Below are 27089 nucleotides of genomic sequence, written 5' to 3' on the forward strand. Positions count from 1 at the left end.
TTAACCCACTGAGTCACTCCGCCATTTCATCATGGCTGATCCAATTTTCCTCTCAGCCCAATCTCTTGCCTTCTCCCCATATCCCTTCATGTCCTGACCAATCAAGAAACCATCAAACTTACCCTTAAATATACATAAAGACTTGGCCTCTACAGCTGCCTGTGGCAATGAATTCTACAGATTCACCACTCTCTGGCTAAAGAAATTCCTCTTCACTCTCTGTTCTAAAAGGACGCCCCTCTATTTTGAGACTGTGTCCTCTGGCCTTAGACACTCCCACCATAAGAAAAATCCTCTCCACGTCCACTCTATCAAGTCCTTCCACCATTCAATAGGTTTCAATGAAGTCACCCCTCATTCTTCTGAATTCTAGTGAGTACAGGCCCAAAGCCAACAAACGTTCTTCATATGACAAGCCTTTCAATGCTGGAATCATTTTTGTGAACCTCCTTTGAACCCTCTCCAGTGCCAGCACAACCTTTCTAAGATAAAGGGCCCAAATCTGCTCACAACATTCCAAATGAAGCCTCACCGGTGCTTTATAAAGTCTCAACATTACATCCTTGCTTTTATATGCTAGTCCTCTTGCCTTCCTCACCACAGACTCAACCTGCAAATTAACTTTTAGGTTTTTTGTATTTTCTTTCCATTTAGAAAATAGTCAACCCTTTCATTTCTTCTACCAAAGTGTATGACCATACACTTCCTGACACTGTATTCCATCTGCCATTTCTTTGTCCATTATCCTATTCTGTCTAAGTCCTGCTGTAGCCTCTCTACTTTCTCAGAACTACCTGCTCCTCCACCTGTCTTCCTATTGTCTGCAAACTTTTCAACAAGGCCATCAATTCCATCATCCAAATCATTGACATATAATATAAAAAGAATCAGACCCCTGTGGAACATCAGCAGTCACTGGCAGCCAATCAGAAAAGGCTTCCTTTATTCCCACTCTTTGCCTCCTGCTAATCGGCCACTGCTTTATGCATGCCAACATATTTCCTGTAAAACCATGGGCTTGTACCTCGTTAAGCAGCCTTGTGTGTGGCACCTTGTCAAAGGCCTTCACATTAACTGATTTTCCTTTGTCTATCCTGATTGTCATTTCTTCAAAGAGTTCCAACAGAGTTGTCAGACAAGATTTTCCCTTGAGGAATCCATGTTGACTATGGCCTATTTTACCATGTGCCTCCAAGTACCCTGATACTTCATCTTTAATAATCGACTCCAACCACTGAGGTCAGACTGACTGGCTTATAGTTTCCTTTCTTCCACATCTCTCCCTTCTTGAAGAGTGGAGTGACATTTACAATTTTCCTGTTTCTAGAACCATTCCAGAATCTAGTGATTCTTGAAAGATCATTACTTCTGCCTCCACAATCTCTTCAGTCACCTCCTTCACAACCCTGGGGTGTACACCATCTGGTCCAGGTGACTTATCTACCTTCAGACCTTTCAGTTTTCCAAGAACCTTCTCTCTAGTTATGGTAACTTCACCCACTTTATGCCCCCTGACACCTGGAACTCCACCATACTGCTCATCTTCCACAGTGAAGACTGATGCAAAAATTACCTGAACCTCCTCCTCCTGCCTGAAACATTGACTGTACTTTTTTCCATAGATGCTGCCTGGCCTGCTGAGTTTCTCTAGCATTTTTTGTATGTTGCTCAGATTTCCAGCATCTGCAGATTTTCTTTTGTTTGTGATTGAACCTACTTCTGTTTCAAACATAATATTTGTCAGTGCACACAATTGTAATTGTACGTCAATCGCACTTAGCGATTGACCCGTGGATGCAGGATTGCAGGAAAACACCAACAGCTATTGCCCAACAGATTCCACATCTAAATTCCAGCATGCTACAGAAAGAACCCCCTTTCCTGAGAACCAGCTAAAAACAGAGTCCTGGAGGTGTCTGGGCAACATGTAAACAGCCATTTCCTAAACTGCCATTGTTCTGCTGTTATCTGGTGGCGGCTTTACAAAATTGCATTTGAATTATTGTGTTTGCACTTCCTGTCATTTCAAAATGCAAATTACATTTTTGGAAAACATCAACATTCCAGACATTTCTTAGGGTTACATCTGTTTAAAAAAATGCTTTGTTGCCCAGCTCCTGAGAACAGTAAGAATGCCATTGACCTGAGTGTTAGTTTGTTTTGCAAACTGGTTCATTTGATCAAGTTGCCAAGAATAATATTCAGCATTAGTCAGGTGAAAACAGCACTTAGAGAAAGCCAACACCTTGACTTTTAACTTTTCCCGTTGCTGTCCCAGATCATTCTTTCTTTACTCTATATGAGACACTGCTGATGGCTTTTTGCTTCTTGTTTTATTAAAGTATTTCCCTGTGTGTTGGAATAGTACTGAAACTAAAGCCTTGTATATTCTTGGCGGCTGGTTCCCACTGCTGCCTGTAAGGACTTTGTACATTCTCCCTGTGGCTGTGTGTGTTTCCTCCGGGTGCTCTGGTTTCCTCCCACAGTCCAAAGGTGTACCAGTTTATAGGTCACTTAGTCATTGTAATCTGTCCTGTGATTAGGCTAGGATTGAAATTGGAGGATTGCTGAGCGCTGTGACTCGAAGGACTGTAAGGGCTACTCTGTGTTATATCTTGGTAAAGAAAACAAGTAACATAGAGATTTGCACTCAACAACATCATACAGTCCAATGGAGACCAGACCAGCTAGCATTGGAAGAAACGCCAACACGAGGAAATCTGCAGATGCTGGAAATTCGAGCAACACATACAAAAGATGCTGGTGAACGCAGCAGGCCAGGCAGCATCTATAGGAAGAGGTACAGTCGACGTTTCGGGCCGAGACCCTTCGTCATTGGAAGAAATGCCTTTTACCCTTTACTGAAGAACATTTTTGAACCAACTAAATGTTTAAAGAAAGGTACACTAGTATTTGTTTAGTTCATGGCTTTTGAATTTGTGTTAGTCTCATTAAACATCATAGCCAAGGAAATACTTTGGAACTGTCTTCTTCGTAGTGACGTAGGGAACAGGGCAGCCAGTGTACACAGCAAGCTCCCACAGACAGCTGTGTGAAAATGACCGGGTCGCCTCATTTGTGACATTAAGGGATTCATTTTCAGCAGGCCTTTCTTCATCAAGTGGTGCATTGGATTCTTTGCACTAATGTGAGAGGGTATCTTCAAAAATGCAGCACCCTCCCAGAACTACAACTGAGCTCCACCTTTATTTTTGGGCTGCAGGCTCTAACGTGGCTTTGATCTTTAACTAGCCAGATGGGTTGGTGCGTCCTGCACTGGCTCATTGGGTCTCTTTGACAGCCTGCTGTTAGTGGTGCTTGTCCTTGCTCCAGGTACAGATCGGATATTGGATAGTGTTTCTGAGTCCGGCTCCAGAACCTCCACGTTTTTGGCCCATCCCAAGGAAGTGGTCGGGTTATCCAAGCTGAGACTCACAGCGCAGTACCAAAAGAGAGCTGCTCTGCCAGTGGTGCTGTGTTTTGCAAGATACGTGATACCACAGTTCCCTCCGATTAATAGAAAAGATCCAATGGCAGCACCTGATGAAAATGTGGGAAAGTCTTCCCAATTTCCTGGCAAATCATCATCCTTTAACCAGCAACAGGTTTTGTAGAACCTGCCGTGTGCTCTTGCATTATCATGGTTCCACAGTGACTATGTTTCAAGAAGTATTCCAACGGCTCTCTGATGTCCTGGGTTACGAGGAAGTCTGATAGTTCCACTCCGGCAGCTGCCTCAGGAGTGAATGTCCAGAGCAGCGCCTTGGGGCAGTTTCTGGAAGGTGAGCCCAAGCAGACTTCAAAAGGAATCAGGAGCGCGAGGCGAATCCGACACAGATCCCTTTCTTCCAGGTTGGAAGACAGAAAGCATCTGAAACAGTCTCGCTAGTCCCCATGCTCCCTTTGGCCAGGGCGTGCAGTTCAGTGTGAGGCAGGTAGATTTCTAATTACATAGAATGTAGAACAGCACAGAAAAAGGCCCTTCAGACCACATTGTCTCTGCTTAACATGTTAAACTAAATCTCTTCTGATCTTTATCCCTCCATTCCCTGCATCTAAAAGCCTCAACACTACAACGGTATCTGCCTCCACCACTACCTGCCAGGTGCCACCACTCTGTGTTAGAAAACCTCGCTCTGCACATTGGCCTGAAACTCACCTTAAATGCACAACCCTTAGTGATCAGAAGGGCATCGAGGGATACAGAGAAAAACAGGAAAGTGGATGCGGAATGTTGGATCCCACTGAACGAAGGAGCAACTGGAGGGGCTGAATGGCCTGTTCTTGCTCCTGCTTGTTCTAGCGCTGTGGGTGAAAAGCAGGATTTCCAGCTTCGCATAGTTCAGTGAGCCGCCGCTCACAGTTGTCTCTGGCCCACTGCCCACGTTCAGTGGCTGCAGGGTTCAGGATTGGCTGGTGAACAAACAGCCTGTGCCCAGGAGCTCCGAGCCCAACGCCTCCTCACTTGGGAATGTGATGTAACCCAAGCGAGTGCGAGGGTTGTCCTCTCCCACTGCCGCTTACGCAGCCAAGTGTGACGTTCACCCAGAGCAAGGTCCCCGACGATGTATCATGCCCACAGGCACGTATGCAAGATGATCACGGGCTTGCTGCTGCAATGGTGTCTCAACAGGACACCTAGAATCAGGATTAAAGTCTCAGAACCCGGGGTCGGCCATTCAGGACAGAAGAAAAGCCACTTTCTCACCCAAAGGTTGCTGCATTTTTAGGAGGCATATGAGACAGGACAGCAACAATAAACTATTGGTGGGATCAGCAGGAGACGGATTTGGTCAGGATTTGATGATCTGATGATTCGGGTCATCAGGACTGAGAGGCGAGAGAACCCTCTCAGGTGGGGGAGAGCAGGTAGGTAGTAGGTGGAACCAGGTGATGGAGAGATTGGTCCTGGTGCGTAAGAGGGAAAGGGAATGTTGAGACCAAGGCTGGTGAGGAACAGGTGGAAATGTAAGAAAAGGAGGAAGAAAAATCAGGCAGATGGAACTAGGTGGGGGAGGGTGAAGAGTCAAAATAAGGAGGGAAGGTATAGGTGAATGGAGGGAGAAAGAGTCTGATTGGAGTGTGAAAGGGACACTAGGGGAGGGGGCTAAATGAATTTAGAAAATTCAGTGTTCGTGTCATTAAGTTTTAAGCTGCCCACGTGGAATCTGAAGTGTTGTTCTTTGAGTTGTCTTCGTGGCAGCGGAGAAAGCTGAGGGGAGACAGGTCAGTGTGTGAGGGGAGAGGGGAGAGGTCAGTGTGTGAGTGGAGAGGGGAGACAGGTCAGTGTGTGATTGGAGAGGGGAGACAGGTCAGTGTGTGAGGGGAGAGGTCAGTGTGTGAGTGGAGAGGGGAGACAGGTCAGTGTGTGCGGGGAGAGGGGAGACAGGTCAGTGTGAGAGTGGAGGGGATGACAGGTCAGTGTGTGAGTGGAGAGGGGAGACAGGTCAGTGTGTGAGGGGAGAGGGGAAACAGGTCAGTGTGTGAGGGGAGAGGGGAAACAGGTCAGTGTGAGAGTGGAGGGGATGACAGGTCAGTGTGTGAGTGGAGAGGGGAGACAGGTCAGTGTGTGAGGGGAGAGAGGAGAGGTCAGTGTGTGAGTGGAGAGGGGAGACAGGTCAGTGTGTGAGGGGAGAGGGGAGACAGGTCAGTGTGAGAGTGGAGAGGGGAGACAGGTCAGTGTGTGAGGGGAGAGGGGAGACAGGTCAGTGTGTGCGGGGAGAGGGGAGACAGGTCAGTGTGAGAGTGGAGGGGATGACAGGTCAGTGTGTGAGTGGAGAGGGGAGACAGGTCAGTGTGTGAGGGGAGAGGGGAGAGGTCAGTGTGTGAGTGGAGAGGGGAGACAGGTCAGTGTGAATGGAGAGGGGAGACAGGTCAGTGTGTGAGGGGAGAGGGGAGACAGGTCAGTGTGTGAGTGGAGAGGGGAGACAGGTCAGTGTGAGAGTGGAGAGGGGAGATAGATCAGTGTGTGAGGGGAGAGGGGAGACAGGTCAGTGTGAGAGTGGAGAGGGGAGACAGGTCAGTGTGTGAGTGGAGAGGGGAGACAGGTCAGTGTGAGAGTGGAGAGGGGAGATAGATCAGTGTGTGAGGGGAGAGGGGAGACAGGTCAGTGTGTGAGGGGAGAGGAGAGACAGATCAGTGTGTGAGGGGAGAGTGGAGACAGGTCAGTGTGTGAGGGGAGAGGGGAGACAGGTCAGTGTGAATGGAGAGGGGAGATAGATCAGTGTGTGAGGGGAGAGGGGAGACAGGTCAGTGTGAGAGTGGAGGGGGAGATAGATCAGTGTGTGAGGGGAGAGGGGAGACAGGTCAGTGTGTGAGGGGAGAGAGGAGACAGGTCAGTGTGAATGGAGAGGGGAGATAGATCAGTGTGTGAGGGGAGAGAGGAGACAAGCGACCAGCATTGCGGACGGAGCACGGGTACACAGAAAGATGATTGCCCAGTCTCAAATGGTCTCACCGATATAGACAAGGCCACAATCATGGGACTGACAAGCTGAGGGAGCTGCAGAGGCTCTGAAAACATTCAAGGTAGGTGTTACGGGACATGGAGTTGGTGTTGGTGCAGCTGGTAAAAGATTAGATGTGATTTAACTGAATAGCAGAGCAAGCACGGGGGCTGAATGGCCTCCTGCTGATTTCCTACATCACTTATTCGTCCTGTGGGCAGGCGCAGGTGCACAAATGCAGACATCCATTGCAGAATAATGTGTGTGCCTGTGTTTTCATAAGCAGACAAAGGGAGTACACATACCCACACATGTGATGAGTTTCCAGCCTGTTGGGTAACTCACTCATTCAGGTGACAAACTGTGGGAAACATTAGTGAATGTCATCTGATTCTCAGTTTCAATGACACTCTGTGGCTCACCACCTCAGGCGGCATCACAGATCCGAGTCACGCCTTGAAACTAATGCCTCCCTCTATGTCGAGGTTGCCTGAGCTAGCTGGCTTTATTAAAAGTAACGTAGAATGTGATGCTTCAGCTGACTGTAGTCCTGGCTTTGATGCTACTTCATCAACAATATGTCAAATCCAGAAGTTGCTTGTGGCATCTGCATCCCTTCACCCCTCCCTCAGCTGGTGACGTGCTCTATTCTACAAGAGGGTCCCAGTGATGGCTCGTGCTCTGCAGTACAGCGGCTACAAACTGCTTCTGCCTTGGGGCCACGTACAGTCTTCGACATTGGACGATTGTGACCCCCCCCCCCCAGTAGGAGAAGTAATCCAAGTTTCTGGAAGTTCCAGGAGAGAGAGTGAGAGAACCACCAGCGAGAAATCGGACCATCATAAGACCACAAGCTATAGGAGCAGAATTAGGCCATTCAACTCCAACTGGCTCCTGCTACCAAATGTGCAGAAGGACAACAAGCCACAGCAGAGGTGAAATTAGAAACTATTTGAAACCCACCCTGATCCAGTAGTTATCCGTCTTCAGAATCAGAATTCGGTTTACTATCTCTAGCATACGTCATTAAATTTGTGTTTTGCGGTAGAAGTACATTGCAATATGTAATTAAGAAAACTATAAATTTTCAGCCCCTGATTACTGAGGATCAGTGCACCCCTACCTTACAAAGGAAGATAGTGTTTCCAATGGTCTTTAGGGGAGCAGAATTCCCAACTGAATCACCACACCAGAGAAGACTAAAGCAAGGAAGAGTGGATGACAGGAGAGAGGAGAGAGGCAGAGCTGAGAGAGAATGGCACACTGCAGTGTTGCTACAACAGTGCAGCAGGACAACACTCTGAGGATAACAGACCCTAAGATTCAACAATAGCCACTTGCATCAACACTATATGACGTTTCACATTCAAAGACTTCCCACAGAACGAAAAGGCACAAACGAGAAAATCTGCAGATGCTGGAAATCCAAAGCAACACACTCAAAATGCTGGAGGAACTCAGCAGGTCAAGCAACATCTATGGAAAATAATAAACAGTCCACGTTTCGGGGTGAGAACCTCCATCCGGACTGAGAGCCGGGGGTGTGGTGGAGTTGCCTGAATAAAAAGATTGCGGGGAGGGGAAAGAGGCTGGCTGGAAGGTGATAGGTGAAGCCAGGTGGGTGGGAAAGGTCAAGAGCTGGGGAAGTAAGAATCTGACTGGAGAGGAGGAAGGGAAGGAGAAAGGGACCCAGGGGGAAACAATAGGCAGGTGAGAAGACGTGAAAGGTCAGAGTGGGGAATAGAGGAAGGGGGGGAAGTTTTGTTCACTGGAAGGAGCAATAGATATCCATATCCATATCCAAGGTTGGAGGGTACCCTGACGGAATAACAGGTGTTGCTCCTCCACCTTGAGGGTGGCCTCATCTTTGGCACGAGGAGGCATGGACCGACCTGTCAAAACGGGAATGGGAATGGGAATGGGAATGGGAATTAAAATGTTTGGCCACCAGGAAGTCCCACTTGGTGCGGAGATGCTCGACAAAGCAGTCCCCCAATTTATGATGGGGCTGGTCGACGTAGGGGAGGCTGCATCAGAAGTATTCTCATTCTGTCACTGCGTTTCCCTTCGTATAGCCTCAACGCACTGCTTTTGAAATGGTCTGCCTAGATCGCATGTTATCAAATTTTTTCACCGTATGTCTGACAATAATAAACCAATTGCCAAACAGTCAAGGGATGGAATAAGCAAAGGGGTGATCAAAAAGAGTGGGGTCCCCGGGAAGTTTAAGGAGAGCAGTTGAATGAAGGAACTCAATGGGAAGCTGAGGCAGAGTAGTCGATGAAAGGGAAAGGGGAAGAACTGTGGAAAAGGCCCATGTTGGAGAAATCAAGGGACTTAATATCAGTGAGACTTTTCAGGATAGAAAGTTCTTGAGCAAGGAAGAAGGCCATGGAAGTATTTGGTTGTGAGGGAGATGATACTGACAGAGGCACCAGTAGATGTAACAGATTTCAAGGAAATTACAAATAAAGCAATATACTCTAGGAATGCCTAGATTGTGGAAAATTAATGATATATTAGGAAATGCTTTTTTCGACGAAACAAGTGCAACACCTGCCAACAACCACAGGATAAGCTCTCTGCTGACAACACATTACCGATTGTTTAAGGAACCCACACTCAGACAGGATACAGTATATCCGTAAGACCATACGACATAGGAGCAGAAAAAGGCCATTTGGCCCATTGAGTCTACTCTGTCATTCCATCATGGTTGATTTATTATCTTTCTCAACCCTATTCTCCTGGCTTCTCCCCGTAACCTTTGATGCCCTGACTAAAAACCTATCAACTTCTGCTTTAAATCTACTCAGTGAGTTGGTCTCCACAGCCTCCTATGCCAATGAAATCCATAGATTCACCAGCCTCTGGCTAAAGTAACTACTCCTCATCTCTGTTCTAACTCACCCACTATAGGAACATCCTCTCCACATCCACTCTATCTGGGCCTTTCAATATTCGATAGGTTTTAATGAACCCCCCCCCCCATCTCATGCCCATTCTTCTAAACTCAAGCGAATACAGGCCTACAACCATCAAATGCTCCCTGTACATTAACCCTTTCATTCCCAGAATCATTCTCATGATCCTCCTCTGGAGCCTCTCCAATGCCAATGCATCTTTTCTTAGATAAGGGCCCAGAACTGCTCTGACCAATGCCTCACAAGGCCTCAGTATCACCTTTTTGCTGTTGTATTCTGGTCCACTTGAAATTAAAGCTAACATTGCAGTTGCCTTCCTTACCACTGACTCAACCTCCAGAATAACCTTCAGGGAACCCTTCACGAGAACTCCCAAGTAACTTTGCACTTCCAATTTTTGAATTTTCTCCCAGTTCAGAAAATAACCTATGCCTTTATTGCTCCTCCCAATGTGCATGACCATACACTTCACCACATTATATTCCATCTGCCACTTCTTTGACCATTCTCCCTATCTATCCAAATCCCTCCAAAGACTCTCTGCTTCCTCAACACCATCTGCCCCTGCACCTATCTTTGTATTGTCTGTAAACTTGGCTAAAAAGCTATCAATTCTGTCATCCAGTTAATTGACATGTAACATGAAAAGAAGCCAGCCCAATACTGGCCCTGGGAAACACCACTTGTCAACACCAGCCAACCAGAATAGGCCCCCTTTATTCTGATCCCTGCCACCTGCTAATCAGCCAATCGTCTATCCATGCTAGTATCCTTCCAGTAATAACTTAGGCTCTTATCTTGTTAAGCAGAATCATATGTGGCACCTTGTCAAAGGCCTTATGAAAATCCAAGTAAACAGCTTCTCGCTGATTCTCGCTTGTCTATTGCGCCTGTTATTTCTCCAAGAACTCCAACAGATCTGTCAGGAAAGATTTCCCCTTAAGTGAGCCATGCTGGCTTTGGCCTATTTTGTCATGTGCCTCCAAGAACCCCAAAACCTCATACTTCATAACAGATTCCAACATCTTTCCAACCACTGAAGTCAGCCTAACTGGCCTATAATTTCCCTTCTTATGCCTCCCTCTCTTAAAAATAGAGTGACATTTGCAATTTTCAAATCCTCTGGAACCATTCCAGAGTCTAGTGATTCTTGAAAGATCATTACTAATGCCTCCACAATCTCTTCAGCTACCTCTTTCATAATTCTGAAGTGTAGTCCATCTGGTCCAGGTGACTTACCTACCTTCAGACCTATCAGTTTCCCCAAGCACTCTCTCCTTAATACACTCACTTCTGCTCCCTTATACTCTTGAGTTTCTGGCATACTGCTTATGTCTTCCACAGTGAAGACTGATACAAAACACTTATTAAGTTCATCCGCTATTTCTTTGTCCCTATAACCATCTCTCCAGTGTTATTTTCCAGTGACCCAATATCCACTCTCGCCTTTCTTTTGTTCTTTATATATATGAAAAAAACATTTTGGTATCATATTTGATATTTTTGGCTAGCTTATCTTCAATTTCATCTTTTTTCTCTACATGTTTTTTTTTTCCTGGTGCCTTCTGTTATTTTTTTAAAGTTTCTCAATCCTCTAACTTCCCACTAACTTCTGCTATATAATATGCCCTTTCTTTTGCTTTTATGCTGTCTTTGAGTTCCCTTATCAGTTGTGTCATCCTCATTTTTAATACTTCTTCATCTTTGGGATGCATTTTTCCTGCGCCTTCCGAATTACACGCAGAAACTCCTGCCATTGATGCTCAGCCATCATCCTTGCTAGTGTCCCCTTCCAATCAACTTTGATCAGCTCCTCTCCCCTTTACTCCACTATAATACTGATATATTTAATTCTAGCTTTTCCCTCTCAAATTGAAGAGTGAATTCTATCACTGTCTCCTAAGGGTTCTTTTAACTTAAGCTCACTAATCAAATCCAGTTCATTACACAACACCCGATCCAGAGTAGCTGATCCCATAGTGTGCTCAACCACATGCTGCTCTGAAAAGCCATCTTGCAGGCATTCTATAAAGTCTCTCTGCTGGGATCCAAAATCAGCACCAACCTGATTCTTCCAATCTATCTGCACACTGAAATCCCCCATGACTATCATAACATTGTCCTTTTGAGCAACACACAGGTCTCGGCCCGAAACGTCGACTGTACCTCTTCCTAGAGATGATGCCTGGCCTGCTGCGTTCACCAGCAACTTTTATGTGTGTTGCTTGAAATTCCAGCATCTGCAGATTTCCTCGTGATTATCCTTTTGACATGCCTTTTATATCTCCCATTGTAATTTGCTGTCTATGTGTGGAGTACAAGAAACATACTAAAAATTTTGGGGTGTACACAGGATTGAAAAGATGGGCAAACACGAGGAATTCTGCAGATGCTGGAAATTGGTCTCGGCCTGAAACGTCGACTGCACCTCTTCCTAGGGATGCTGCCTGGCCTGCTGCGTTCACCAGCAACTTTGATGTGTGTTGCTTGAAAAGATGGGGATGGTTTTGAAGTATTTTGCTGTTTATATGTAGCGGAACCTTCAACTTCAAATGGTTTAATGCTCTATAGAAACTGTCAGATGAATGTACACCCTCCCCATTCACTTTCCTTTGCTGGAGCAAAGGAATCATGAATTTATACGATGAGTTGTGCAACCTCGGCTGTTTACAGCAGTTGAAGCATTTCTACAGTAAAGTACTTCACTTCTATCTCCAAAGCATATTCTCTAGAAGAAACCTGCCTGATTTACATTTCAAGGAATCAATAATGACTAATCCAACCATCTTCCCAGGAGGTCTGCTCCATTGTTTGATCATGACTTATTGCAATATTACTTCTGCGGGTTAGTTTCACATTTACCTCTATTCAAATTCAGGACATGTCTTCTGTGCTGAACAGGATGAGGTTATCAGCAATTATGAAAATCTGTTTCACTGACTTCTGGTGAAAAAATACTTAATGAACATGGTCACATTTTGTAATCCAATTCCACTTGCCCCACAAACACTTTGCTCCTTCAATCATGCTTGTGTACTTTCAGAGGTACAACCGTTTTTTTTACAGTATGATTGTCCTCAAAACTGTGCCCCATATTCTGAGTCAAACCGCACCAATAGTTTCTTAAGCAATAGAGTCACCTCCCTCAGTATGCTAAAAATCAAGACAAAATCTGTGGATGCTGGAAATCTATGCAACACACACAAAATGCTAGAGAAACCGAGAAGGCCAGGCAGCATCTATGGAAAAGAGTACAGTCAACGTTTCAGGCCAAAACCCTCAGCCTGTGCCCTCAGATCCTAGACTTCCCTTATAATGGAAATGTCCTGGCCACGTCCATTGTATCCAGGTCTTCCTGTATTCCATAGGTTTCAATCAGATTCCCCATTCCAAAGAAAGTAAAGTAACTTCCCTTCAGTACCGCGTCAGGTATGGTAGAGCAAAGGCTAATAGCTGGCACAAATTCATACAACAATCCTTGGGATTGATCAAACCATTTCCAGTGCAGTTCAAGAAACTGCCATTGGATATGGAAACAGTATGAGAAGGTGGCAATATCACCTGAGAAACTCAAGTCCTTTTCTTCAAAGTTCAATGTAAATTTATTACCAAACTACATGCTGTATATACAGCCCTGAGATTCATTTTCTTGCAAGCGTACACAGTAAATCCAAGAAACACAATGAAATCAATGGAAGACTGTGCCCAACAAGATGGACAAGCAACTAATGTCCAAAAGACACCAAATTGTGCAAATACAAAATAAATAAACAAACATACAAACAAGCAGTAAATAACAAGAACATGAGACGAAGAGTCCTTGAAAGTAAAGTCCATAGATTGTGGGAACAGTTCAGTGGTGGGACAAGTGACATTGCACCCTCTGGTTCAAGAGCCTCATGGCTGAGGGATAATAACTGTTCCTGAACTTGATGGTGTGGTTCCTGAGGCTCCTGTAACTTTTTGCTGATGGCAGCAGCAAGAAGAGCGTATGACCTGGATGGTGGGAGTCCTTGACATGGATGCTGCTTTCCTGCGACAACGCTCTGTGTAGATGTGCTCTGTGGTGGGGAGGGCTTTACCCATGATGGACAAGGCCATATCCATTACTTTTTGTAGCATTTTCCATTAACGGGCATTGGTGTTTCCATACCAGGCTGCGATACAACCAGGCAATGCACTCCCCACCACACATCTGTAGAGGTTTATCAAAGTTTTAGGTGCCATGCCAAATCTTCACAAACTTTAAAGGCAGTAGAGCCACGTCTGTGCTAATGGCAAACTAGACTTAATTCCTCTTTCTCTTTAACTCGGGGAGGTGGAAAGGAATCCTGGAATCAAAGATAGTGTGGCGAGCCCAGTGACAGGAAATGAAGGATTTTGGGGTGTTTTTGTAGCTAGATCAGTTACCAGCTGGGTTTCACAGAACTTAGGATTCAGCCACAGGCTCCCTGTAACATATCTTAATGTCCTAGACATGATTGTGGGCATGAAAGAGAAATTGGCACGTTCATACAAGAGTTCACTAAGGATATGAAAGGGGTGCTGCAGGGTTAAGGGTGAAAGGTGAAATGTTTAAGGCGAACATGAGGGGGAACTTCTTCACTCAGAGGGCGGTGAGAGTGAGGAATGAACAGCCAGCGGATGTGGTGGATGCAGGTTCAATTTCAACACTTAGAAATAATTTGGATAAATGAGAAAGGTATGGAGGACTTTGGTCCAGACGTAGGTTGATGGGACTAAGCAGAATTATAGTTCATCACAGACTAGATGGGCTGAAGGGTATGCTTCTGTGCTGTAGTGCTCTATGACTTCATAAAACATCAACCGTCTAGGTCCCTCCCGCTGAATTCTCCCAGCATTTTTTGTGTAGGCTTAGCAAACATGTCTGGTACACAATGCCAATGTCACCTGGCCATCTCTACACCAGTCATTTCAAACCCATTTTATTTTTTCCCACCCCCTCTGATTCCACCACGCACCTACAAACTGGTGGCAATTTATAGTGGTCAATTAATCTAATTTACAAGTCTTTGGTATGTAGGAAGAAACCAGAGCATGCTGAGGAAACATACACAGCCATTGGGAGAACGTGCACACCGCACACAGAGGTCAGGATCAAACCCAGGATCCTGGAGCAGGGAAGCAGTGACTCTGCCGGCTGTGCCACTGTGCAATAGCGTGTCGATAGTTCACGCTATCGGCCACAGCCAAAGAACCAGCTGAGTGTATGGGTATCAGATGAGGCCATGTCAGCCTCAGTTGGGAAGCCCTCTCTGGTGAAGTAGTTTCGTTATCTCAAGCATGCATCCCAGCCTTTTAAAGCAAGAGACAGAGGGGAGTTTTGAACCATAGGCTGACTCCACGAATCAGCACACGAAAGCAGCGTGAAGAGCAGAAGAGTATAGTTACTGGCAAATACAAAACTGCAGATGAATCAACTCTTCTCGGGCTTCCAGCCAAGTACAGGTATCAATTATAACTAGTGTTTTGATGACAAACTCTCCCATTTTCATGGCAGAGTTTGTCATTAAAACATCGGTTATAACCTATACTTGTACCCGGTTGGAAGCCCGAGAGAGTTTATTCGTCATATATGTTGTGAAAGCACTAGATCCTTTTTCAAAACTGCCGATGCTTAAAATCTGAACTAATAATATAACATGCTGTTAGAAACACTCAGCAGGTCAGTCAGCATCTGTGGAGAGAGACTGACCTAACACCTCAGGTCAATGACATCAGATTGTGCCTGACCTGCTGAGTATTTGCAACACTTCTCTATTTTTATTATAATGGAAGGTCAAGGTCACACAGAATTGAGGCTCATGAGCAAAAGCAGAGCCTCTTAGCCTCCTGCAGCCAAGAGCTGAAAGGATCTGTACTCACTGTTGATTTGCTCTGTTCCGGTCATGTACAATGTAATGGGCTGTGGCCAGGAAGAAGGTCCCTCCGAGGACAATGACGAATGGGCACAGCATGAGAGCATAGCCCAGGCTGAGGAATTCCCACAGGTCTAAATCGGGCTTACTCTGCCTGATGACGTCTGAGATCTAGGGAGACAAGAGAGAACACTTCAAACATGATGGAGATGTCAAGGAGCAAAGGGAGAGGTTGGAAGAGTGACCTCCTTGGGAAACTGAGTGACCACCAGGAGTAACTATACAATGGAGGGAGGGTTGCCTTGGACTAAGAGCAGAAACCTGCTCCTTCTGGATGTGCTGAAGGCTCTTCCCTCTCTACTTCTTTGCTAGAAAAGGTATTATTAGATTGTGTCTTAAAACACGGAAAGCAATCTGTCAGCCCTTCAGGTCTATGCTGGGTCACAGAGCAATCCCATTCTCCCATGAATTTTCCCTGTAATCTACTTCCCCACGTTCCTACAACCACCCACCAGATTCCACTGTCCGCCTATGAACGAGGGGTAATTTACAACGGCCCAATTAACTCACAAAGCTGCACATCTTTTGGAAGCCAGAGCAACCCCTGCAGTGACAGGAAAACTCCACACAGACAGTAGTGGAGGATAGGGTCGAACTTGGGTTAGTGGAGCTATGAGGCAGCAGCACTACCCGCTGCCACACCATGCTCTGACTCACTGACACCACCTCTTACGGGGGAAGTCAGTGCCAAGCACACACTGTACTTACCACACCTATTAGATAGGGGCTCCCCGCGTCGCCAAACAGGTGAGAGGTGAAACTCTGCAAGGCCACAGCTGTTGAGCGGCGAGTCGGGATGACAACGTACTAGGAATGAAGAGTCAAAGTTACCACAAGGAAGATGTAACAGTAAAATCACTCAGGGTTTCAAGGAACCTCCATATAAGGTTCAGCATCAGTCAGATGATCTGAATCTCAGAATCCAATTGCCAATTGAATTAAGAAGTGGGGTCAGGGTAAGGAGTGCTGTGGTTAGTTCACTGGCTCATTCCCCAGGACCACGCATTCTTCACTGTTGTGAAGGTATCAGCTTATCGCAAGCAATAAACTTACACTGGTTACAGGGCAATCCGTACGCTACAGGGAGTTGTGTTTCTAGGAGAAGGGTTGCATCACGACTTCTATCTACATTGTCAACATGCGTGTCAAGGAGTGCAAGTTAGATAAATAATTGTGTTTATATTTTCTGTGATAGCAAATTTGATTCTGTGTCCAGATATTTTAGCAGTGAATTGTGAATTCTGTAAGAGTGATTTTCCATAAGCTGGACAACCGCCCCTGGGGGCCATCTCTACAGTAAATCTCCAGTAACCCAGTGCCAGCTGGCAGAAATTCCAGAGTATTGGAGGCTACAATTCATGCCCAAACACCCTTTTATTCCCCATTCTTTACATATTACACAGCCGTTTAATAAGGCTTTAAGTGAACTGAATACGGTTGAATGAAATGGAGCCCTGCCAACATTCGCAGTGTTCTGTGCCCCAGGCCCAGCAGCAGCCACACCCCAACCCTGATGCTGACTGCACACCCCATGTACAACTACAGCTCACATTTCAGACTCAGATGCTAAACCATCAACATTTCCAAACAATTAGATGCTGGATAATTGGAGTTTTACTGGGCACTCTCTGAGATGATTGTGCTGGCTTCATTTTGCAGTTACACATGAGAGCAAGCAGCCAATGACAGGTATAGGCTGGACAGTAGGGGACCTTCTCCATAGGAACATTAGTTTGTTTTTACAACATTCTGTCAGATACATGGACAGTTTAATGAAACCAACAACTTCCACCCAGGTTTCACAAACCAAACTCAAATTCCCAAAGTATTGTGGTGGGATTTGAATTCACGTTCTCTGGGTTGTGTGATATAACCATAGCATCTAACAAGCCAAGTAAAGCCTATGACGATGAACACTATCAGGGCATGGGCTGCTGGTGGACAGAGCAGAGAGTGAAAAGTTTCCACTCCAGCTTTCCTTTCAGGGGACCATCATTTTCAGCAGGGGAGACAAGTGGGTTTACCCAAGAGAAGATGTAAAACTCGTTCAAACACTTACCATGAGGATGTCTGCTGTGATGGCCCAGTTCAAGAAGAGGAGTACTTCTCCTATAAATATACACAGCTGTGAAGAGAGAAAACTCATGATTTGATTTCAGCAGAAAAACTGATAACACATTGTGCGAAGATGATTAAAATCTAACATCAGTAATTACCGGAAGCCTTGGGACATGAGGACACTTGATTTTCAATTCATGAGTTTCACATCAGTTGTAAATTAACGGGGAGTTTACTCAGACTGGGAGAGTGTAGATGAACAGTGGAATTGTCAAGCAGGAGGTCCAGTCAGACAGAAGACCACTTGTTCCTGTTAACTGACCTAACAGCCAAATCTAACCTCAGGAAAAGGAAGAAGGTTGGCAGATAGGTGATAAAAAGTTGGTTTCTGCACACTGAGTTCACTTTAACTCCAAATTCAGACACAATATTTCTTACCTAAGACTTATTTTAGTAAACTGTTGACAACAAGCTCCTCACGTTAAAGCTTAACAGGCAATGTGATCTTGCTAAACAGTAGATCCTATTGTTAGTTATTTGTAGCTGGAATACAAAAATCACCAATCTCAAATTTATAAAGAAACTCAAGACAGGTTGCGCAGATTGAAAAACAGGGTAAGCTGAGTTTGCAACAACCTCTAAACAGAAAACGGACAATTCAAAAGTAACAAATTACAAGAGAATTGGAGCAGGCAAGAGAAGGGACAGTTTCATGAAAACCACAGTGTAACAGGCCAAAGAGCTTCTTTGTGTTGTAAGTCTCTGCCATTCTTCCTTGTGTTGTAAGTCTCTGCCATTCTATTAAAAAGTGCAAACCATGTTCATTCTTCAAACAGCCACGTTCATAAACTGCAAGGAAAAGCCACCAACTCTGAGCACGCAAAATCCAGATTGTGTGGTTCCCTTGATGGTGAGCATTGCGTGACAGATCCAGGAGAATAGAACTCCGCCTCACAATTTAATTATCACCTGACTGAAGCAACAGAAGCTTCAACCATTGGGAAGATGATTCCCAGTGCCTTGAAAGTATTTCTTCAGAGGTTATTAATAGTCAATTATTTGAGGAGCTTTTATTCTTCAAAGCATCCTTTACCTGTGTTCAGTAATGTGTCCTGATCATGTCATGTGTCTCATCCACATTGGAATAGATGGTAGAGAGGTCCACGTGTAACACACTCACTTCCCGGTCCTTTGCATTTAATCCAGGCTACACAGACAATATGAACACCTCTGATACTTTTCCCAGAGATTCCTAGAACTGGTTGGGCTAAATATTCTCAGACAAGACTATTTGGGGTACTGTGCTCAGTTCTGGTCGCCTTACTACAGGAAGAATGTGGAAACCATAGAAAGGGTGCAGAGGAGATTTACAAGGATGTTGCCTGGATCGGGGAGCATGCCTTATGAGGACAGGTTGAGTGAACTCGGCCTTTTCTCCTTGGAGCGACGAAGGATGAGTGGTAACCTGATAGACGTGTATAAGATAATGAGAGGCATTGATCGTGTGGATAGTCAGAGGCTTTTTCCCAGGGCTGAAATGGTTGCCACAAGAGAACACAGTTTTAAGGTGCTGGGGAGAAGGTACAGAGGAGATGTCAGGGGTAAGTTTTTTACTCAGAGAGTGGTGAGTGCGTGGAATGGGCTGCTGGCAACGGTGGTGGAGGCGGATACGATAGGATCTTTTAAGAGATTTTTAGATAGGTAAATGGAGCTAGAAAAATAGAGGGCTATGGGTAACCCTAGTAATTTCTAAGGTAGGGACATGTTCGGTACAACTTTGAGGGCTGAAGGGCCTGTATTGTGCTGTAGGTTTTCTGTTTCTCTGAGACAATCTATCTCAAACTGCAAAATCTCCAAATACATTTAGTACTTGTCATCAGGGAATCTCAAAAAAACAGCAATGCGGGAAATGGAGATGTCACATGGTTGGAAGCAATCTTCCGGAACTATCCAGCAACATCATGAACTATTTCTACAGGTTGTGACTCCGTCTCAGATCTGACAGAGGTTACTCAGAACACAATAAGTAGCTATTTGTAATACTTGTCAGCAGTTTAATCAAAACATCCTCATAAATCTCAGGGTACTTCCTTTAATCTCGAGCATTATCTAGAAAGTTTATTAAAGGTTTGTTCTGAAATTTTTTAGACAAAGAGAAAATGCTGGGATCCCTCAGCCAGTCAGCTTGTTCCTCTGAAGGGGCTGAGCAAGCTGACATTCTGAGTGAGACTTTTGTCAGGATCAGAGGTCATTAGTTATCTCCATAGCGATGGTGTTTCAAGAGGAAAGAGACAAAAGGAAGAAGGGTTTGAAAAACAGACAAAAACAACTTTTATTTATACAGGTCTTCTCACTGAAGGCGCCAAGCCCTTTCAATGACGTTGAAAAATATTGACCAGGATATCAGGAATAAGTCCCATGTTCTTCAAAGCAGTGCAATGCAAGCTATCTGAGAGAGTAGTGAGGCCTGCAGTTAACATTTCTCCTGACTGATGGTCAGTGCTACACTCCGACTGATGTCAATGCAGATTGGGCACTCTGACCCTGATCCCACAACACACTGACTCAGAGGTGAGAATTCTTCTCAATGAACCATGCAGGCAGAATAACCTGAAGCCCTCTTTTATCTTTATTGGATAGATAGATACTTGATTTACTTCCACAGTGATGAAGTGCTTTCAGAGGTTGGTGATGAAACGTATCATCTCCTGCCTGAGAAGCGACTTGGATCTGCTCCAATTTGCCTACTATCACAACAGGTCAACGGCAGGTGCCATCTCATTGACTCTCCACTCTACCCTGGAACATTTGGACAGTGAAGGTGCATACAGCAGGATGCTCTTCATTGACTGCAGCTCGGCATTCAATAACACGATCCCCTTAAAACTAATCCATAAGCTCCAAGACCTCCTTGTCCAACTGGATCCTCCATTTCCTCACTTCCAGACTCCAGCCAGTTCGGACTGGCAACAACATCTCCTCCACAATCTCCATCAGCACCGGTGCACCACAAGGCTGTGAGCTTAGCCCCTGCACTGCTTGTTTTACATTTATGACTGTGAGGCTAAGCACAGCTCCAATGTCATAATTAGGTCTGCCAACTGCACCACTGACTGCTGGCTGAATCAAGGCAGGTGAAGAAACAGCATCTAGGAGGGAGAATGAAAATCTGACTGAGTGGCACCACAATATCAACCTCTCACCTCAGCAAGATCAAGGAGATGATTATTGACCAGAAGAAAGAAACTGGGGTCCTTGAACTAGTCTTCAATGAAGGATCAGAGGTGGAGAGGACCAACAACTTTAAATTCCCCAGTGTTCTGATTTCAGAGGATTTGCCCTAGATCCTCGGTCCAGCATGTGTGTGCCATTACAAAGAAAGCATGGCAGCGCCTCTGCTTTCTTAAAGAGTTTGTGAAGGTTTGGTGTGTCATCTAAAACTTGGACAACCTTCTATTGATATGCGGTAGAGAGCATAGTGACTGGTTGCATCACAGCCTGTGTATGGAAACAACAAGGCTCTTGAATGGAAAATCCTATAAAAAGTAGAGGATACAGCCCAGTCTTTCACTGGTAAAAACCCTCTCCAGCACTGAGCACATCTACGCAGAGCGCTGTTACAGTAAAGCAGCATCCATCACCAAGATCCCCTACCATCCAGGTCACACTCTCTTCACGCTGCTGTCATCAGCAAGAAGGTACAGCAGCCTTGGGACCTGCACCACCAGCTTTAGGAACAGTATTGTCCCTCAACCATCAGGCTCTTGAACCAAAGGGGATAACTTCACTTGCCTGCCACTGCACTGTTCCCACCGAACTGGACTCACTTTCAAGGACTCTTCTTCTCATGTTCTTGATATTTATTGCTTATTCATTTATTATTATTATTTCTTTTTTTTCTCTTTATATTATATAAAGAGAGAAATCATATTATTACATTTTTCTTATATAAAATATAGTATTGTTTTCAAGTATAAATGACTCGAACAGAAATATAGGTGGGCTAATTAGTAAATTCGGCAGAGTTGTGGATAACGAAGGTTGTGAAAGTGTTCAGCAGGTTATAAATCAGTTATAAATACGAGTAGAGAAATGACAGATAGAGATTAATTGAGACAAATGTGAAGAGATGCTCTGTAGGAGGTCAAATGTAAGAAAAAAGTATTCAGTAAATGGCAGGACCCTCAGGAGCATTATTGTACAGAGGGATCTTGGGGTGGAAGTGTATGACTCCCTGAAAGTGACATCACAAGCAGATAGGATGATTAAAAAGGTGCAGGGTATTGATTATAAATGGACATTGAGTGTAAATGTTGACAAGTCATGTTACAGCTGGACAAAACTTCGGTTAAGACAACATTTGAAACATTGCGTTCCGATCTGGTCACTGCATTACAGAAAGTTGCTGGGACTTTGGAGAGGTTCACCAGGCTGTTACCTGGAATGGAATATATTAGCTATGGCGAGATCTTGGGCAAACTTCCATTATTTTCTCTGGGGCATCAGAGGTTGATAGAGGTTTATAAAATTACAAAAGGCGTAGATAGGAGAGTTAGCTAGAGTCATCTCCCCACTCTAACACTAGAAGATGTGGCTATAAGGTGAGAGGCAATGTTTAAAGAGGATATATAAGGCAAGTTCTGCTTTTATACAGAGAGTGGTAGGTACCTATAAACTGCTACTAGGTGTAGTGATGGAAACAGACACAGTTGTGGCAACTAAACAGGCACATGAACATACAGGGATCAAAGGTTTAGTGTAATTTTCCATTTTGGTTGTACAGATATCACAGGCCATAATCTCTGTTCCTGTGCCATGCCATTCCATCCCTCTATTCTTTAGGAATGGTGCTATATGCCAATGCAAGTTTTGTTTTCACTCATGGACATTGCTGGTGAGGTGGTCAACTTCTGACCATCAGGGCTGCCTTGAAGTGCGGGGCCTTCCTTGTTACACCTGGTCAGCAGGTAGTTACTCAACCCCACAAACTTCCCGTGCACCCAATGTTTCTTTTAATAACATGTGGGTCAAGAACATTCACAGGGTCTTCTGAAAAAAATCATGTAAGGGATTTATGTCACACTGAGGCTGCGGAAGCACAGGTTATACTCACGTAGGCTCCCACAATGTTGAAGCGGGCGAACACGAAGATCAGGCTGATGAATATGGACGAGCTGAGCATTCCAAACGCACAGACCAGGGGATCGGCTCGCGAGCTCTTTGTACGATACCACCGCGTTGCTGCCACTCCCACAATCAGTCCCAGGAACCCAGTGACACAGGTAATTGCGCCAAATATCAGACTGGAAGAGAAAGAGTGGCCAGACCACGTTAGTAACGGTTCATCATAGACCTCAACTGGCGGCAGGTCTACAAAGTTCCTAGTTCCGTCTTGTATAACAAGATGAGCTCTTGGCTTCACAATCTGCCCCATTACGTCCTTGCGCCTTATTGTCGACCCGCACTGCTCCCTTGCTATATCTGTACTTGCTGCTGTTCCTTATTCTGTATTATTTTACTGTTTTCCCTCTCAGTACACTGTTGTAATGAACTGATCTGTCTGGATGGTGGATGTGAAAAGCTGGGAGGGGTAGGTGGGAGAGAGAAAGGGCTGGAGAAGGAGGAATCCAATAGGAGAGGACAGTGGACCATGGAATAAAAGGAATGAGATGGGGAACCAGAAGGAGGTGACTCCTTCCCCCTCACCTGGTCTCTCCTATCACCTATTACCCCTCTCCCCCCCTCTTCTTATTCCCAGTGAAAGGTCCTGGCCTGAAACGTTGACTGTTTATTCCCCTCCATAGATGCTGCCTGACCTGCTGAGTCCCTCCAGAGCCGGTGGAGGGGTCTTGGGCAGATAAAGGAGTGGGATCATGGATTCCCCATGTTGACTTGGCCAGTGCCTAATCCCCCGCGGCCAGCCTTGCCCATTGGTGCCCGTTCACTGTGTGTCCACGTGGTGGTGAGGCAGGAAATAAGTAACAAGCCCACGTCTTTCCAGCACTTCAGTTGGTGGAGGTTAGGGGCCTGGAACTGTGTCCCCCCTGAGGCAGGTCATCAGCTGCCGACTGGCATCAGGGAACCTCAGTGGGACTGGCCCCGCCTGCTCCCACAGCGACCTCACCTGTCTCTGCCGCTGCAGGGCTCCACAGTGCAGGGCTCGATGTTCTTCTGCACCACCTCCGCGCGGAACAGGTAGAGGGGGATCCACATCCCCAGCACCCCAGTGGCAAAGGACACCGAGGCTGAGGCCAGCGTGGAGAACACAAAGCTTGGTCTGTGGGAGGGAGAGACAATAGGGTGTTAGAGTCAGACGGGCAATGAACTGTACTGGAATTCTCTGTTTACAACACGTTCTGTCCGTTGGACAAAGGTGGACAATCAACACAGCACATCACGCAGTCATCCTCACCACGCGCGGATGTTGTGCACAGCAAGCTCCCACAGATGGTGATATGTTGTCAACCAAGGAGTCTGTGTTAATGATGTTACTTGTGGACTTAATATTGAACCGGACAGGCAGGAGAGCTCCTCTGACCCTCAAAGTACAGGAACATCCAATAATCCAGCACTTTGATGGTGATGGACTAGCAGATTTCTTGGCTCATTGGATACTATTCCAATAAATATCTTAATGCACTTCTCTTCTCCTTGTACAAGAAGAGGTTTTTCTAGCATGCTGCTCGGATCTGAAGGCTGGACAAACCTGGGTAATTTTCTCTACAACGGCAGAGGCTGAGAGGAGATCTGATGGAGGTTTAAAAGGTTATAAAAGCAAAACTAGATTTGATAGCCAGTAACATTTTCCTAGGTTGAAATGTCTAATACTAGAGGGGTCAAGCTGAAAGGAGAAGCGCGTGCAAGTTTCGTTTTACACTGGGTGGTGGCAATGGAGATTGAATTGATTTTATTACTTACGTCCCTCAAATACACGAGGAGTAAAAATCTTTACATTATGTCTCCATCTAAATGTGCAATGGTGCAATTTATAGTAAATTGTAATGAATAGTATATACAACAGGACAGTCAATATAACATAGAAATACAATTGTATCAGCATGAGTTAATCAGTCTGATGGCCTGGTGGAGGAAGCTGTCCCGGAGCCTGTTGGCCCTAGCCTTTATGCTGCTGTATTGTTTCCCGGATGGTAGCAGCTGGAACAGTTTGTGGTTGGGGTGACTCTGCTCCCCAATGATCCTTCGGGCCCTTTTTACACACCTGTCTTTGTAAATGTCCTGAATAGTGGGAAGTTCACACCGACAGATGCACTGGACTGTCCACACCACTCTCTGCAGAGTCCTGCGATTGAGGGAGGTACAGTTCCCATACCAGGCAGTGATGCAGCCAGTCAAGATGCTCTCAATCGTGCCCCTGTAGAAAGTTCTTACGATCTGGGGGCCCACACCAAACCTCTTCAACTGTCTGAGGTGAAAGAGGCACTGTTGTGCCTTTTTCACCACACAGCCAGTATGTACAGACCACGTGAGATCCTCAAACTAGTGGAAGTCAGGTAAACATGATAGAGGCATTTACGAGGCACTCAGTCAGGCACATGAATATGCAGAGAATGGAGGGATAGGGATACAGATGCTGCCTGACCTGCTGAGTTCCTTCAGCATCTTGTGTGTGTTCCGGCAGCTACAGAATCTCTCCTGGTTATGATTTACTGCTCCAGTGCAAAGACTCTTCGAGGGATGCCTCCCCTGAAGAAGTTTAAATCTTCTTTTCGAGGCGAGTTCAGTGAAACCCTTTCTCAGTGCTTCCCCTCAGCGATATCTGCTGCCCCCCAACTCTTCCCCAGCTAGCCTCCTTCAACCTCCCCCCACCTTTTTATTCTGGCATCTTCCCACTTCCCTCTCAGTCCTGAAGAAGGGTCTCATCCTGAAATGTCAACAGTCAATTCATTTCCATAGATGCCGCCTGACCTGCTGAATTCCTCCAGCATTTTGTGTGGGTTGCTTTGGATATGGACACTGTCCAGGCAGAAGGAATTAGTTCGGCTTTCAATTCCGAGTTTAATTAGTCTGACACAACATTGTGCGACAGGCAGCTCTAAAGTAAGTGTGGGAACAAGGCTCCTGTGAGCTTAAAAGGAAATGTCACCAAAAGGGCAAGATGCTGAACCATCAGATTTTCTGAACAATCGATCGCAGATTATCAGAGTAATGCCAAATTCTTTGCAGAACTGTGTGGAGATGGATCCAACCCAACATTAACATCTTGTTAAAGGGCTCTGCCCCTAGTTGGGCAGCATGCCCTCAGAAAGAGAATCATAGCCGGGAAGGAGGACACGTGGCCAAACTCATCCATGCTAACCAGCCAGCACCCTTTGGTATCCATCTCATCCACCAGCACTGATCCCTAGCCTTCTACGTCTAGCTGACTCAAATGGTTACTTGGACATTTTTCAAGTAACGAGCTCCAACCACTATGGGTGAGACTGCTTCTCCGTCACCTCTGCATCTACACCTCGGACCTCCCTCCCACCAGCTCTGTAAGGAGAGCCTTCGCCGTGTGGACTGCTGTGCGTCAAGAAGGGGAGTCGTTCCTCATGGGTAAATGAGGGTGGGTGATAAACAGTGCCAGCCTCTCACCCAATCCCAAACAAAGATATGCCAAATCTCTGGAAAGAAATCAACAGTCGACGTTTCAGGCTGAGATCCTTCATCAGGACTGAAAATCTTGTGTTTATGCCAAATCTCGTTCTCTCTCTCTCAGCCTCCTCGGAGCAGTGGAGAGGCTCTGGTGTAAATGAGAGCTTCCCTCAGTGTTCAGAGGCTTTCTACGTGGTGTCCCAGTGGAGTCCACACCATTCCATCCTTCAGATCCAGTTGCAGTTCTGGTTGCCCCATTGCGGGGAAGATGTGGAGGCTCTGGAGAGGTTGCAGCGGCCTGCATTAGAGGGGGCACGCGACAAGGAGAGGTTGGACAATTCGGGCTGTTTCCTCTGTGCCACTGGAGGCGAAGCGGAGACCTGACGGAGGTTTCCAAAGTTACGAGAGGCATAGACAGGGTCGGTAGTCAGAACTTTGCCCCAAGGTGGAATTTACAAATACTAGACGACGAATATTTAATGTTAAGGGGGAAAATTTATAGGGAGTGTAAAGACAAGTTTTTTTTTGAAAAGAGTGTTGTGTGTCTGGAATGACTGCTAGAGATTGTGGTGAAAGCAGATAGGACAGTGGTATTTAAAAGGCCTTCAGATAGTCACATGAATATGCAGGGAATGGACAGATATGGATCATGTGGAGGCAGAAATTTGACATTATGTTCAGCACACACATCGTGGGCTGAAGGACTTGTTCCCATGCTGTACTGTTCTGAATCCCATGTTCCGTGTCCTGTATCCAGTGTTCCATGTCCTGTGTCCAGTGTTCCGTGTCCTGTGTTCTGTGTTCTGTGTTCCGTGTCCAGTTCTCTGAGGTTGCATTAAAGTGAACCCAGATCCCACAACAACGTGGCGCCCAATGCAGTCACTTACATCTTAATGACGGCCTTCATGTCCTTGCTCCAGGACGTGCTGGCCCTGAGCTGGACCTGATGCTGGTCGGCTGCCCCTCTCTTTGGCTCGGGCACCAGTAGGATGATGAGGCTCCCGGCTGCAAAACCCATGGCTGGAGTCACCTGTTTGGAGCAACGAGAAGACAAATTCCAGTTGAAGCTGGAAGTCAAAGAACAAACAGAACACGGCACGGAGTTTGAAACACCACGCACCTAGAAG

The 27089-nt window shown here is 45.8% G+C and overlaps 1 protein-coding gene across 1 annotated transcript in view; it reads right to left on the reverse strand.

Annotated features, from left to right (window-relative positions):
* Positions 1-27089, reverse strand: part of spns2 (SPNS lysolipid transporter 2, sphingosine-1-phosphate) — a 104414-nt gene that overhangs the window by 10111 nt on the left and 67214 nt on the right. The window contains exons 6-11 of the mRNA XM_063031495.1: positions 26850-26992; positions 23492-23644; positions 22481-22670; positions 17369-17434; positions 16018-16116; positions 15257-15420 (exon numbers count right to left, since the gene is read on the reverse strand). Of these exons, the coding sequence (XP_062887565.1) occupies positions 15257-15420; positions 16018-16116; positions 17369-17434; positions 22481-22670; positions 23492-23644; positions 26850-26992 (815 nt within the window). The remainder of the gene's footprint in view (positions 1-15256; positions 15421-16017; positions 16117-17368; positions 17435-22480; positions 22671-23491; positions 23645-26849; positions 26993-27089) is intronic.

Source organism: Mobula hypostoma, chromosome 23 (assembly GCF_963921235.1).
Source record: "Mobula hypostoma chromosome 23, sMobHyp1.1, whole genome shotgun sequence".
NCBI lineage: Eukaryota > Metazoa > Chordata > Chondrichthyes > Myliobatiformes > Myliobatidae > Mobula > Mobula hypostoma.